General features: G+C 39.2%; 1 protein-coding gene across 4 annotated transcripts in view; it reads left to right on the forward strand.

Annotated features, from left to right (window-relative positions):
• The window catches only part of thsd7ba (thrombospondin, type I, domain containing 7Ba), a 171,601-nt gene that overhangs the window by 127,957 nt on the left and 27,048 nt on the right, over positions 1–16,596 (forward strand). For all 4 annotated transcript variants that reach the window (XM_088315438.1, XM_088315440.1, XM_088315441.1 and 1 more), the window contains 5 exons: positions 571–703; positions 804–907; positions 4,888–5,079; positions 8,603–8,869; positions 9,311–9,489. In XM_088315438.1, the coding sequence (XP_088171564.1) occupies positions 571–703; positions 804–907; positions 4,888–5,079; positions 8,603–8,869; positions 9,311–9,489 (875 nt within the window). The remainder of the gene's footprint in view (positions 1–570; positions 704–803; positions 908–4,887; positions 5,080–8,602; positions 8,870–9,310; positions 9,490–16,596) is intronic.

Raw genomic sequence — 16,596 nt, forward strand, 5'->3', positions numbered from 1 at the left:
TTACTAGTTGTAACTGGTCTGACAACATGATTACACAATTATTATTTTTCCTTGTTCTGTGGAATAAACCCGATTGCATGTGGGTAATGCTATAACATGAAGGTTCACATCGCCAGCTAGGCACGACAACTGGACAAATAATGGGCTGCAGGTATTGAAAAAGATCCATTTGGGTTGAGAAAAAAATTAAGTCAGTCCAGGTATTTGTCAAAAAAAGCAAAACAAACTCAAAAATTGGAGGTGTTTGTATAAGAGGAAAATAAAGTGTGAATCAGTCAAAAATGGTGGAGTGCACGTCTCTGTAGTCTGGGAGGTGTGGAAATTTTCTGTGCTTTTAAAGAAAGTGGCAGAATCTTTTCAAAAATATTGTAGTGATAAACCCAACAATTGCATATTGTGCAATGATTGATTGATAAATGAAAGTTGCAAGGACAAACTTTGAATGATCAATAATGATTTCTGACTGATTTACCTACTAAGTTGAATATATTATTTTAAATATAATAAGTTTGCCACTTTTCCAAAGCCTGTGTTTCAGCCTTTTATTTATTTTTTTTTAATTTCCAACAGAGAATTCCACCTCTGCCACACAGTCTCGATACCGGACTATCATTCAGAAGTCTGCTAATGGAGGTCAAGAGTGCCCCGACACACTTTATGAAGAGAGGGATTGCGAATCACTCCCGGCATGTCCAATTTACAGGTAAACCACTGAACTGAATGTGCCACTTACTAATTTGCATATTATAAAAATAAAAGTGTATGTGATGTGTTTTTTTTTATTTTTTTATTTTTCCATGCAGGTGGCGGAGACACAAGTGGCACGCCTGTACCTTTGTGCCTGATTCTGTCCAACGCAGCTTATCTCGAACTGCAGAATCCTGTGGAAATGGATTAGAAACCAGAGGCAAGTCTTTCTTTAGTCCTCAAGTATTTGTCTTTCAGCACTCGTTAGCCGATTTTAAGCTTCCATCTAGTTAACTGTCATTATTTAATGAGTCCTAACGGTCCTTTCATAACGGCTCCTTTAACAAACAACTGATGGAGTCATAAAACACCGAAGCAATTTGTCCTGAGAGTGTAATAAGATGAATCTTTCTGTCTGTTGTCTTGACGATCTCTTCACGCCACTGGTTCCTTATTAATGGAGCAAGCCGGACGGCTACAGGCGCATTACGGACGGAGAGATAACTTTGCCTTCCAGGAAACAAAAAAAAATAAATAAATAAAAACGCCCATACAGATTATTATAGAAGATTTTAATCAAAGCAGTTTTATCAATACACTCAAGTTTGGGTCAAATGCTGTTGCCAAAAGATACGAGTCGTAAATTGCTCAGTTGATTGCTTTCACTAAGATGATGCAGTCTGCACCTTTGATGCTCATACTGCGCTGTAATAGATCAAATGACTCCTCTTTTGGACAAGCAGACGTGTCGATGTTCAACACACAGCAGATGCACTTAATTACTTGAGCCAACACGGATGACCGTATCTGCGTAGAAAGTACTTAATATACCTGTAAAATATGTACTCTAAATGCAGGCTGATGTCCTTCCTCACAAATTGTCGTTAGATTGTGCAGAACTGATTGTGACCTTCACGTGTGTCAAACGTGAAACATGAACACTTTGTCACATAACGCGACACTTGAGAGCACCAATGCGCTTCAAGTAGTCCAAAGTGGCAAGCGTCATAGTAAGGACGTACTTGCCCTAATAAGCAGTTTTTTTGAGGAGCGACGTGACAACCGCTTATCATTTTATCTCATAGTTAATGTCCTTTCTTTGGAATTGAGAACTCGCGAAGATGAGCACAAATGGGCCTACAAACTGGCCCGCTCAATTACAGCAAAGGCGATGCCCGTAGCTAGATCTGAGGCTTGAAGAACTTGACATTTCTGCTGCCGTTGTTGCTCTCTTCCATTTAAACTCTTTTGGTGGAAATTTGTCAAGTGACTGGATGCGACTTTTCCAGTGAGAAAAGACGAATGAGGCACACCAGGTGTAAAGCAGTCTTCCTCAACCTTTAGCGATTAACCTTTTCAATATGATTAAAAAACGCCCGCGTTTAAATACCTGTGACATTTCAGACACTTGGAGGCAACTCAGATTGCACCGTGAGTATAAAAAAAATTATCCCAATGGAGGGATGCACCAACAAAATAGAAAAAAAAAATTATATACTATGAAAATATTAATTTTCATTAAATCTTTCATTTTTCATTAAAATTTTAAATCCAATTTTATTCAAATTAATTAAAAATAATAATAAAGCGCTATTTATCTTGTGCTATTCTAGTATGGCTCTGTCAAAATGTGTTGGTTGCATCCTCCAAAGGCCGAATTTGAAAGCCACGTGGCATAAATTATATCTAGCCTTCATATCTGGCTTTTTTTTCCACTGTATCTCAAATCATCGCTCCCCATTGAAATGAATGCAAATGTCATTAATCCGTCCTAGGCTGCCCTCAAAATTCTAATCAACAAAAACATTTGTTTTTCATTTGGTCTGACAATTAACCTCAGATGGGAGTCTTAGACTATTTTTATTTATTTATTTTATTTTATTTATTTTTTAATTATTCTTGCAGTCTGCCAATGTTCTGTTTGTATAGAAGTGAGTTAAGTTTCATATTTTAGCTTGCAAGTCAACGAAAAAAAATTCCGAATGACTCCTCACACAAAAAAAAAATAAATAAATATACGGTCTGATTATCTAACGCTTTTGAACAGCATATTACTCACGCTGATGATTGCTTATTACATGACATAGTTTCATCATATCACAATGTGGTATGGTTGGATTAATTGAAAGATCACATTTGATGGGATGGGACTTAATCTCGATCAAATAACCATTATTATTACACATTATGATGGGAAATTTAACTATCCCTGGCTTTGGCTGATATAAATAATTCAATAAGATTCCCCTCCCCCCACGTTCTATAACATGAGAAAACTGTGGAGTGAGCCTTTTTGTAGAGTGTTCTTTCAGCAATTCCTTCAAACCTATCACCTTTCCAAATTTGTGCATAATTAAAGATGATCCCTGTCTGTGGGTGAGATGCTGCGAAATACCACACATGTGGACTTTGGCAACCCCGAGGCTCAACAAATTCCATTAAAAATAGAGTCGAGGGTTCTTTTTTTCTTTCCGGCACTGGGATCTGCCGAAAAAAGGACATTGGGGTTGAGAGTGTGGGCTAATGACTTGTATACTGCTTCATGGAAAAGACGAGTTTAAGTGGAAGGCAGTCAATAAATTCAAAAAAAAAAAATCATAATAGCTGCATGTTACATGAAATAATAGACTATTTGCATTTGAAAACTAATATAACATTGAACTTTCGACCCTCACATTATTTGTGAATGTTTAATAATAATGTAATAATGAACAAATGCCAGAACGTATGAAAAAATATTATACACTAGATCACAATTTACTGTATATTTTATATTACATGCACATTTTCAGAAAAACATTTTTTTTTCAACTCTCATTTTCTTTACTTTCTTTTACTTACAAAACAGATTTACAATATCTCTCCTTTAGTGGATTCTTGAATTAATCATGTCTATCCAATGAAATGCGCTATGTTGGCTGTGTTTGTCGAGAAGCACACCACATTTGCTGTGCGGACCCATAGAGGCGAAATACTACTTGGCAGAGGGCAAAATTTATAAGTGAAAGAGAAATTAATCAAATGGATGAAGGGAATCTGTGTTGGTAGTTAGATCAGTGAATCTACACCGACATGCAAAGTGTTGTGGGAGGTGGCGATGATGTTTTATCAGTGCATGCCACAGTGCTCTAGAGGCTGATGCTTGAGCACCATTAGTCCATCTTTTAAAACATTTCCAATGAATGACAAAAAATATATATAAATGAGGCATGACTATTTATCTTTACCCTGTCATTGTTGGTTTGTGTCCACAATTGTTCTCTAAACCACGCGATAAAATTTCATAAAATCTTCCCCACGGATTTCCGAGTCGAGGATTAGATTGTAGCGTACCTTGCTGCATAAATTTTCATATTAATTAGGTCACTCCAGCAAAACCCATTCTGAGTATTATCTTATTGATCCACGGTCGACCTGAACTTTTTATGCATGCATGTGTTTTTGTTTATGACTTAGTCTTCAACAAAGTATATACAACTTAACAGTTTCATTCATTCATGTTAATGAGTTACTGTTCGATGGCAAGGAAAGCTGGCACATGTCAGATAGGCACTGCTAATATATAAAAAAAATGTGGTTCATGTTTATTTTAAGATCTTCAAAATATCCCAGTTTATGTGTCACTCGTTCAAGCATGTTCTTCTTGTTCTGTGGTGTCTGTTGCGTTACCATGGTGATAATATTACGGTACATAAAAATACACAGTGGATTTGCATTTGTTTTGCATATTTTGCAAGTGCCTCTGCTATTCGCCCAATTTTTTTGCTTTATATAATATTTCCGCACACTTGTGCACACTTTACTGCGACTAGTGTTAAGATACAGGTTGATGCCACGACATAAGTGTCACGATGTTTCTTCACGTTGTGCATGTGACCTGAATAAAGTTCTACTTGGCACACAGTTGTTGTCCATGCCTTACTGGATAAAACATTTTCCAGACAAAAAAATGCTACCCTTGTTGCTCACTGCCAATCCTGTGGTCCCGCTGGTATGAATATTTTACGACTTGTGGCAAGCGAAAAGCCACGAGTCGTGATAAGTGGTAGACCCGAGTGACCCAAGTGACGAGAAGCAGTATAGAAGATAGATGGCGCGATAGTTGGATGTCACCGGATGGCCACGACAGCACGAATGCAATTACAGAAGGTTCTGTCAAATGTAATCAGAGTAGGTTCCCCTCCTCCTCTCTATCGGCAGGACTCGGTTGTGTCGGGGAGAACGACGAGGCAGCCAACCTGACAGAGTGCCTGCGCTGGGCTGGTCCTTTGCCTACTCAGATCCGAGCGTGTCGAGTGGCTTGCAGGGATGACTGCACACTAACGGCTTGGTCCAAGTTCTCGGAGTGCGCTGGATGTGGCGGCTTCCAAAGTCGCAAGCGCTCGCTCACAGGTAAGCGTGTCACTTTTCAAACTAGGTTGGACTGAATTGAAGTTGAAGGAATGAGTTTGTCTCTTTACCTGTTTGCGCCCTCCCACTTTCCCAGTTGTTCTCTCTTGTGTAAATTGGCTCTTACATTGCATGTAATCCCTGATTTCAACACAGATGGCCAAATCTGCATTACATGCTGTGTTTGCAGAGCAGGCTGGATACTATTTGTCTTCATGAATATTTGAGCTAGTGCCACAGGGGCTCTAGTAAACACACCCTGTCTCTTCCCATAATGCTCTTCGAGCCCAACTCATTAAAATGGGCCCAAGTTCAGTAACAGGTCATCCCTGAGGGCTGGATACATGTGCCGCAGTTTAGGGCCGGTCTATCTACGTAAATGTCATGACTTTGTTTCATACAAGACAGGTTGTCAAATGGTGTGTTTTTTTTCTTATAGTACACATTTAGTTCAGATAGAAAAAAAATTCTACATTGAAAAAAAAAAAATGGTGCGTTGAATTTACTCAATATTTCGACCCAAAAAAATGTTTGCAATAACAGGAAAAAAAAGTATTATATATAGGCAGCGTCATGAACCACTGCATTTTTTTTTATCTTGCTCAAGATTACTTCAACATGGTCACAAGGGTTTAGAATCTAACCACCAACCTTCAGGTTGCAAGATGGCCAATCTCCCGTTCCTAATTGACATTTTACTTCAAAACGTAAACCGTTACTTTAGTGGCAAATAATTGTGTTTCTTGCTGAGGTGATGGCACACCTACAATTACGTTAGCACCAAAATATACATTTCTGAAAGCCTCCGTCATGCATTAAAAAAAAAAAAAAAAGCAAAAAATCCGAGCCTCTTTTTCTCCTCACAATCGAGCTCCTGTTGCTTCCTGTGAATATGTCACTAATTATCAACAATTTGGTGATTTGAGAGGAAAAAACGTCGATAACAGCCTGCCTGTCTGATGATGTCTATTATATCCATCGCTGAGCAAACATGAGTCTTCTGTTTAAAATTGAAAAGATGATTGTTTTTTTTTTTTTTGACTGGCGCTTTTAGGAAAAGTGTGTGCATACACATGTATACATTTTGTATCCAACCCAGCCCTCCTATTGGTTACTTAAACTTGACTCTGGACTACTTCATTTTCAAGTGAGCATATCATTCACAACGTCACATTTTGGTGCCTCATATTTGCTGTCATTTTGCCCCCCCCCCCCCTACAAGGCTATTTTATGACATTAATTTACATAATTGTGGAGCGAGGATAAAATTTATTAGACACCTATATTAGAGCAGATGGATTTTACTACACTGTCATATGATGGATGTACATTTTCTGCGGTAAGGTAGCTTTGTGGTAGAGTTGCTCTACTGTACAATAACTGTCAAGTGAGACAGTCCAAATGTTTTGCTGAGTCAATGTAACAAAGGCAATTGTTTGTTTTAATGCTGACGTTGGGCAAACTACATTATGATTTTATACCCCACACACCTGTGTCGAAGTCTACTGCATATTAACACTACGCTCCAAAAATCAGGGATATTCGGCTTTCAAGTGAAATTTCAGGATGAGCCTAAAATACACTATAATCACCACAGTTGATCTTAATTTAGCCTGCCCTAAACTTTTCAATCTTCTGATTGAACACTTTTTACACAATTAGCAGAATGGCAAACTTCACAACAGGTGGGTTTTTTTTGTTTGTTTGTTTTTAATCCTCCACTCCTATGTTACTCGTCCAGCCTTTCTGTTGCCACCTGCTCGTGACACTTTTAGTGATTTTGTCGATTTAGTTTTGATCCCTCCCTATTTGTATGCACTTGGATCCTTCCGCTTTTTGCCACACTCCACCACTAAAACCTTCAGCTCATGACCGAAAGCTCAGTTGGCCACTTCCTCTTAAAAGTCTAGCATTGGTGAGGTACTTTTGATTAATTACATGTTGTCTTGATTTAACAGTGGTCCCCAAATTTGCTTTTCCCCGCCGCGGACTGCTTCATACAAGTCCATAACGTTTGCGGATCGGTAACCAGTGTTTGGTGCTTGTTGCCAATGCTAACAGCTAGCTAGCTGCTAGCCAGTAGTAGCCACTAACGTCGGAGACTTGTGGCGTAATTAACCAGTGGTTTGTTGGCGTCCTAAATTAGCGACTGAATAGGATTTTGAGTGTTGTGTGTTGTTGGGCGCAATTAAGTAATGTCAAATGTTTCAAACATTCAGAGACCCAAAACGCCATTTAGCTCCCTGTCAGCGATCAGAAAGTTGTGCAAAAGCCACCAAAAAATTGTGGATGTGCATTTAAACATTTGGAGAAGGTCTAATGTTCGGCTATTAAGGTTGAAGTGCATTTGATGTTCATCTTAAAATGTCACCCGAAAGCCCAATATCCCTTTTTTTTTTCTTTTTTTTTTTTTTTTTTGCATCGACAGCTTGGCTCAAGAATCACATCTAACTTTTTTGAGAGTCGAGTGTTGTAATGGTTGTGTTTCATACTGAGCAGATGGTATTTAAGAGAAAGTTGATAGAGTATACTGCAATGTTCCATTTCATAAAAAAAACTTTTTTTACTTCTACAGAAAGACTAAAAAAAAACAAGACCAGCTGTTGAAAGCTCATGATTTGCGTTGTGATATATCTCAGTACCAAGTCTGTCGACAATTATCCCCTTTGCCAGTTTTGAATTTAGGACACCCTTTAGTTAGTCAACGTGTAGGACGTTTGATAGAAATTCTTCTTATTGGACTTCATTTTATCTGTGTTGAAAGACAGAAAATGAAACCGTGGCCATCTATGACAAAGCATTCCGAATTCGATTTTGCTGTTTATTGATGGCGTTATGCTTCATCATCAGTCTCATTTCATCTACTTTCAACTCAGCCCCGTGAGATAAACTATAATTGAGTATTATTTCAAAAGGCAAATGGATCATTTTTCTAGTGAAATAAGTGACAGTGGAAAAATTGTTCCTCGCATTACTATTTATGCAACCACATCTGTTCATTCTTTGGTCATTTCTCCATTTTTGTCTCCCATTTGAATCAAACACACTCTATTGACTAATAATGCATGCAAGTGAAGAATAATCTATGCACTGAATATACATGATGAGAGAAAACTTTGATACTTTTGGTGCGTCTTTGTTGTCTATGTAGACATTATCAGGATTTGTTTGCAGTGTCTCACAAAAAGGTTTAGTCACGTTTCCACTTTGAAATGACATTCTTCTTCGATCATAATTGTCATCACTTCCAAAGTCCTTTTTTTGCTGCAATTTAACAGACATTGAGTTTACACATTTCTCTTAAAATAATTGCAATCCAAAGGCAATCATTTTTAAAACACCAGGACTGCTAATCACAAAAACTACTCGCCAATTATGCAGTATGGAAAAATGAACTGATGACATTCGTAATGGAACACTTTTGACTGGTGTGTTCATATCTGTGGTTATTCCCCAAAAGAGAATGAAGACACAGTATGTCAATCAATACATAAATTAATAAAATGTATATTTGATCATCCATCAGGTCGCAGTAAAAAGAAGGAGCAATGCCTGAATGAGGCGTTCTATCCTCTGGAAGAAAAAGAGGCTTGTCCCTGTGAGGAGTACTTGTCCCAACCTTTTGGGAACTGGTCCGATTGCATCCTCCATGAAACTTCCATTCCGGGCTTGCCGCTCAGTTGGATGAGCCACCAGGAAGTGAAGGAGTGTGGTCAAGGTCTGCGCTACAGAGCTGTGGCTTGCGTTGATCAACAAGGACGCTTAGTGCAGCCTATGCTGTGTACCGACACTGGTAAGGGTTTTAGCACAAAAGCTCAAAATATAACTTGAGAAAGAGTAATGGACAGTTGTAAAAAAGCCTGAGAAAGTTTCATATTGCTGCGCTGGCACAGTTGAGCAGAAAAACACTCATTAGTCTCATAATTACTTCTTGGTCACAGCGAGGAAGTGTGGCAGAGCACAGGCCAATGTGGGAAATTATTAATGTGACCTGTAATGAAGCTGTCATCCCAGTGCAAGTCCTACTTCGCGCTCTCTCTCTCTCTCTCTCTCTCTCTCTCTGTCTCTCTCTCACATATCGCTCTGTCTGCCTGTTTCTCTCGCTCTCTTTGTGCCCCTCGCTCTCTGTCTTCTATGTGTCTCTCTGTCATTCTCTCTCTCTTTCTGTCTGTCTCTGTCTGGCTGTCTCTCTCTCTCTCACTCACTCTCTCACCTGCTAATGTTCCATTCACAGGCTACATGGTGGAGGTGTGCCATATCCCATGTCCCCTGGACTGTAAGCTCAGTGACTGGTCCGCGTGGTCAGCCTGCAGTTCATCATGTGGCGGCGGGTTGAAAGTCAGATCCAAGTGGCTTAGAGAAAAGGCTTTTAACGGAGGCCGCCCATGTCCCAAACTGGATTTGAAGAACCAGGTAAGATGAACACCAGTGCAGACAAACTTCTTGTGGATGGCAATCGGTCACATGCACTTTGTATAAAAAAAAAAAAAAAAAAGAATACATTAAATTCTCAGTTATTTTCTTCATAACTGCTGGTATTGTTCAAACCATTGTGAGTCATTTCGGTGAGTAAAAACAGGCAGTTGAATAATGCATTTCAACTTTTACGGAGGTGTGTCAAGAATAGTTAACCCATCACCCATCCTCAATGTTCTACACGCTCTTCTTTTATTGAATGCAAATGAGGGCAATCTGCACTTACAGTCCACTCATGCTCACCACCATTACATCATTTTCATGGCTCCACTGGAAGTCAAATTGTACTAACGGCATATGCACTACACCGTTATTTGGAGATAATCCCTGTACTCATATACTGTAGGACAATTGCTGTGTTGGCGTAAAAAGCTTTTGGGTGCTTTCGGGGAAAAAAAAAAAAAATCTTGTAGTGTTGCTGCCTTGTGCTGTCACGTGAATACATGAATGAATATGACTCTTTACATCCTCACCTCTCCTTGACATAAAAACAGGATTTTGTCTACCACCTGTTCATTTTAAAAATCTAATGCAGCCCATGGGCACACAAGTTTGCCCAACCCTCTTCTGTGGACAGGTGTTACTGCACATGTCTTAGTAGGTCACGGTTTAAAGGGGAGATGTGTTTTATGAACGCTGCTATTACGCTTCAATGGTTTTGAAAGGACACTGTAGTTTGGGGAGGTCAGTATGGAGATGAGGTGCGACTCGCAAGAGGAGATTTGTGTACAGATGGTTAAGTACCCGCTAACAAGGTCTTTACGGCCCCCGTTGTAATGCCCTGAAATAACCCTGGCCACTTAAACTGTTGCCTGTTATTGCCAAGGCCCTTACAGATTTATTCCGGGGTTACAGCGGGGCTTGCCGTTAATGTTACCAAATGATCCTCGGAAAGCGAGTTACATCTGTCACTGTTGTGGCTAAAAAGCTAAAATGATGTAAGCTCTGCTCTGGCGTAGTAAATGAGGCTCTTTTTCCTGCTGTTGTACGATGGATAGAAATGTGTTAAATGGCAAAATGTAATTAAAAATTCAACCGTTATCATTGATTCATCTGAAGCTGTTGCTTGACATTTGGCGTAATTACTTCTTCTTGGAACACATTCCAGTGGCGCTAAAGAGCATAAATAAATAGCCAACAGCTGTCAAGTATAATGCATGCTGGAGGTCAAAATTTGCTTCACAATAAGTTTTGGGAGGAATCAGCTGTAACAATTCTGTTGAGAAAATTATCAGTGTGAAAGTGAATCAAGTTCCAAATCCTGAACTAATCTTGGGAAAAATGCACTTTTGGAACAGCCCTTTTTGTACACTTTATCTGAATGACAAAATTGATTGTTGACTTGGAGTCGAATTTGTTGTTTCATTGCATTTGCATGTATGGAAATATCATCGATCAATTTTATTTACTCATTTATATCATTTTTGGCAAGAGCCCGCACTTTAACGAGTGCCATATTTGTGATATTTAAATCATAAATGGCTCCTCTCTTCTCCCCGCCCCTCCGCTCCCTCATTCATGTCAACTGAACTCTGGGCCGAATATGGCCGAATTCCCACAAGCAGATGGTTCCCCTCCATCAGGACTAAAGGAGACTGGCTTGACAGAGATGAAATTTACACTACAGAGCATTTCATTCTATCATCCCATGCTTGACTGAGCCAAAGTGATGGGGAGAGACTCGATGTGTCACCTCCACATTTACTGTTCGGGTGTATTGGTGGGGAGTGCAGGTCACGAGGGAAATAATAGAGTTTGGTGGTTGAGAGTTTACAATCTCATTTGCCACTTTACCCTAAGATTATATGGATTGAGAGTTCATACATTTACTGTACATTATAATAATTAGGACATATAAATGGATGTAAAAAAAAAAAAATTGCCTTTGTGTGTTAAGCTTTTGAAAGCAGCAGGTTGCACTGAACAGAAAAGGAAGCTTATGAAATGTGAGCAATTTTGTGAGCAGGGTACGAGCCTGTATGGAAATTAGTGAGCATAATGCGTGCACTTAAAGCCTCGAGTCCACTGGCAATGAGCATTTACCAGTCCGAGAGAAAGTTTGTCCAGCTTTTCAACTTTTGGAATTAACATTTGTTTTACATATTCATGCATCCTATACTGTCTGAGGGAGGAAAACAGCATGCGTGGGTGAATGAAAAAAGACGATTTGTGAGTGTATATGTATTGTGTCCCCCTATGTCGCGGTTCATCCTTCATGTCCTCACTATATCGCATATTTTTAAGTGATTGTTCTTTTAGGGAGTATTTACACTATATAGATGTAGAACAGAAAATTCAACACATTTTTTTTCAGTGTCGTAGAGTAACAAGTACTTAACCTCGCAGGATATATTGTTGTTTTAACATTATTTCGTTAACACAGAGGAGAGCCAATATATGTCTTTGAGTAACATGATATATTCTGTTTGTATGTGTTGCTGCACCGTTGTGTTAAAGTAGCAGTTCTTTGACGGTTCATAAGCAGTTTGGAAAATGGTTGGATGGATTCGCCATATAATCAATGCTGGTTTTTGTTTGCCTATTTATGGGATTTTATATGCTGCATATGTTATACGACATTGTTTGGTTGAACATTTTGGTCTTTGAATATGTAATATTTTATTCTATTTTGTTTTATGTGTTATTTTTCAGTAAAGTTGCACTGACGCATGCAGACTTAAATCTTATTTAACTGTGCAAGAGAGGGAGAATATAACAACACAACAAAGTCATACTTTTAAAATGGTATTTTAGTAAGTTTAATTGGGATGGGTAAACTATTAACTCATTTACTGCCATTGACGGCTAAAGTCGTCAAAGATCCTTTTTTTGTCATTCTTGCATTGCGATGCCGCACATGCATGAAAAATATCAGTTGGCAAATATTTGTTGTCATTAACTAAAACTAAAGCGCCAGTTTGGTTGAGGTAATGATCATATTCATCTTACTGTATCACCTGCTGTTGTGGCGCAGTATTGCTGCACGAGTGCGCTGACATCATTTGTCATGTCCTTTGATTGGGGGTTGTTGCGTTTCTTTGTGCCCCGTTGTATTGGAATGTAGTGATCAACTGCTCGTATATTGTCCAAATTGGCTTGTAATGACATCATTTTGTTTTGCAGCATTGAATAAAGAACGGGACATGGCTTTTTGATCATTCTCCATTGAGGCTGATGACAGCTCATACATCATGAAGGAAGCATTCACAGCTGGGTCAGACCTTAAAGCGTGACTTGTAATTTCAAGTTAAATGGCCGTTTGTTTGTTTTTTTTGTTAATGGCTGTTGTAAAGTAGTTTTACTTCATAGCAGATGCCAACTAATGGCGGTTATTCTACTTGCATCTCCGTGCGAATAGATTTTGCTTTTGCCATGCTTGACCAGTGTTAAGCTTCAGGGTTCATGCACTGTATAGTAGTTCCCTGAGAAGCAAATATCGAACTGCTGAGTACATAAAACTCTATCGTCAGATGCTGTTTGCGTGATAGATGTTTTTTGGCAATACAACACCTGAAACGAGTAGTGAGTTCACATCCAATACAGTTTGAGCATTTTATAATTCAACTGGTCTTCTTTTTTCAACTCTGTGATGAGCGGGCGATTTTGAGTGTTGTTTCTCCTTTGTGAGTTTTGTGATGAAACGTCTTGATGTGTGGCGCTGAATGAGCCCAAGCAGCAGGAAACTTTTGAGTATCGAGATGTTAAGTTGGTGTCAAAATGAAAGCATTAGGAATGGCGACTTGTTTGTGAATTTCATCCTTTTGAATTAAGCAGACGTACAGTATGTGATGTACAGACAGGCTTATTGTATATAATCCTCAAGGTTGTCAATGCATATTGCCAGCTTGTGCATTGATACAAACCTTTCAGGAGAGCTTAGTGCTTGCGCGCTGAATTGCTGTTTTGTAGATATGTATTTCTGATAGAAACGCCTTTTGCTCTTGAAGCCAAGTGAGGCATTGTTGCTATACTGTCGTTGTGCTTGGGTGAACTGGGTCTCTCAAATATCAAGGTGACCACCCTTTATATTGACTGTGTCACACTCAGGATGGTTGTTATTCAGGAAATTCAACGCCAAATGTTTTTGCCAGTTTGAAATTTACAGGGTGAAATCGTTACCCTTCCGGTCTAGCGCTTAATAGATTCATCAGAGTGAACAAATGTTTTCTTCTTGAAAGTGTTTCTTTTGATTTTTTTCCTTCACTGGTACTTTACTCGGCTTTTGTTTGATCACTATACAGAAGAGTGAAATGAAAGAAGATACTTGGGTCGGCAGGTGTCCTCATGCAAAGCACGTGGTGGATCTGCATTTCTGGTGTTAATCAGCGATTATTAATCAAACTAAGGATTCTTCATTTGAGCTATGATAGCAGGTCTGCTGTAACAGGAGCTCTAATTGCATAACTCTAATGATGTGGAAAAGATTGTTTGCTTCTCGTTAACACTGGAAGCCGTTTCAGGGATGAAATGCTTGTGGAACGTAATCCTCATGCAACGCTGTCGTGTTCAACTGTGTCCTGGTAATAGGCAACAAATGAGGAAAGGAGATTATCTCATCGGGGAATATACTATTTGATGGCCAAATAATGTGTGTAATTATTGAGTCACATGATTGCACTGCAGTATCACCTGTAATTTGACCATTAGTGGATATTTATTCTTGTTTTTACTGGTTCTGAATGTGGCAGCAAACTGTGAGGCAGTGAGCAAAGGCATGCATAAATGGTGGATCATCTGAACTGGGGACGTTCAAAAACCATAGGTCCTTTGTGGAAGACAGGCGAGAGAAATCAGCATTAGGTCCAGCAGCCCTCACAACGGCGGATCTCCACAGGAGAGAGCCTCCCAGACATCTGATGAAACAGTTGGTTTACATGAACGCAGAATTTCAGCTCAGAAAGTATCTCAATGAAGCTCCGTTGAGTACTTGTCAGTCAGTCTCACTGCATTCTTGATGGCACTGCTGTAAGTTAGTGTAACAAACTTGAGTTGGAATATATTCACCATCCGAGCCATTGCCCTTTACTATCGTGATGTTTTTAAACTATAAGAAGGGTTTGAAAGTAGCTAACTGATGATAACTGTAATCTTTAGACGATTCTATCAGAAGCAAAAAAATGAATAAAAACAGCCTGCATGAAACGTGTAGAGCACTTACTCAATGTGGCCCCGAAAAATAATATTGCAATATTCGACCATTGAATAATAAAAAAAAAAAAAATGCGTGTATCTAACACGCATGTTGTCCTCCGTGAGTCTATTAGCTTAGCTCACGAGGTAATGCACCTGCTAAGAATGCTAGTGCGGGTAGAATAGTTTATATTTTTTTAACAACAGTTATATCTCACCCTTAGCTAATAACAATCTCAACGTTCACCGAACGTAATTCCCGACTGTTTTTTTTTTCCAGTTACACATCAAGAGACACATTGACAGAGCCATGCTAGTTGGGCACATTCGACTAAAACACTCACCAGGATCGATAGACTTAAAAAAAACAAACTCTTTGGCTAAAGAACGCCACAGGATTCAAACTCTATTCTCTCAGAGATTACACAAAAAAGATCAAGGACCCAGTTTACTCTATTCAGAGCCATTTTTCCTTCAACTCGCATGGAAAAAGTGCTTAAAGTTCTCTCTCTCGTACGAGAAGGGGACGCGTCATCTCGCGCTGCGGTGCGTTCTATGCACGTAGGAAATAGCAGTAGCGCTAAAAAAAAAATCACATTAACAGAAAGTAAGAACAGAATAATAGTCTTATTTCACCCTCTATGGCATCTAAAATCATCTGTGTTGTTAGCAGCCAAATTGTCACAAGTTATATGGTGCTTTACAAATATATATGATGAATGCCATAGACTGTCATAAATTAACTGCAGTGATACGCCATTGATGATGAGCCCATTGCTTCACTTTTACTTCTCAAGAGCTGAGACATTGTGTGAAAAAAAGCTAAAGTTACTGAGTAACCGTATTGTCTATCTTTAGGTGAAATCAGATGTTTACATAGAGACTTGAAGGGCAGAGCACTCATCTTTAAAACTCTCTTTGGAAAGTTTCCTTTGCTCACAAGGAAATGTCAGGCTACGTTTACACATTGTTCCCTTGCGGCCACGATAGCCTTGTTTGCCTGCAACCGAGTGCGCCTTGGATATTTGGCAATCACTATACGTGACTGACCCTGGGTGGTGTCGGGGTGTGGCAGAGAGTCCCTCAGATTCCCAAACGCAATACTGTTGGGTCCGTGCGCTCGGGTGCCGGTATGCTCCCTCCTGACCCGCCGTGTTCTGATAGGGTCCTTCACATTTTTCACATTCTAATCAAGGTTTAAGAAAGTTTTCACATTCTCTGTCAAGGCTTTCTACTGACGCCAAGCAACCTCAAAGTCGCGGAAGTAATAGCAATCATTGTATTCAAAAGTTCGGATTAGGTTTTATTCTTAAGTGGCCACAGCAACCCTGTTGGAATATGTCTAAAACACATTTGGGGTTAATCAGAGGTTTTAGAAATGGTGGCAAGTGTGTGCTGACTCAACACAGTCACATCTCACTTATAAGCGGGTGTGTACACTTATGCAACCACATTATTATTTTTAAATAGTTACACAGAATTCATAACCATTATTATTCTAGGAAGCTATTTCCAAGCCATGTCATTTGCAACGCCATTTCACTGTGCCAACATTTTTCCGTTATACCTGGTACTTTTATTTTGGTAATCGCAAACTAATTCCTCTTAACAAGAAGCCAAGATCAATCTCCTTGATCTTAAATCTTTTAATCCCTCATACATGAGCAGTCATGGAATTCATGAGTGAATCTAAAATGTTTTTGGCTACAAGACGAAGACCTTTTGTGGGTGGTTACACAAATAAATACACAAGCGTAAATGCGCATGCTGCTGTGTGTGCATGTCACAGATCAAACACGCACGCTGTATGCTCAGATTATTTCGGCGTATATGTATTTATTCAAATGACTGTTTCTGCGGAAAAGTACCAAACAGAACAAACCTCAACATATGTCATCAGCATTAGGTGCGCAT

The sequence above is a fragment of the Idiotropiscis lumnitzeri genome, chromosome 14 (genome assembly GCF_059441095.1).
Source record: "Idiotropiscis lumnitzeri isolate Australia: NSW breed Sydney's pygmy pipehorse chromosome 14, RoL_Ilum_1.0, whole genome shotgun sequence".
NCBI classification, from domain to species: domain Eukaryota; kingdom Metazoa; phylum Chordata; class Actinopteri; order Syngnathiformes; family Syngnathidae; genus Idiotropiscis; species Idiotropiscis lumnitzeri.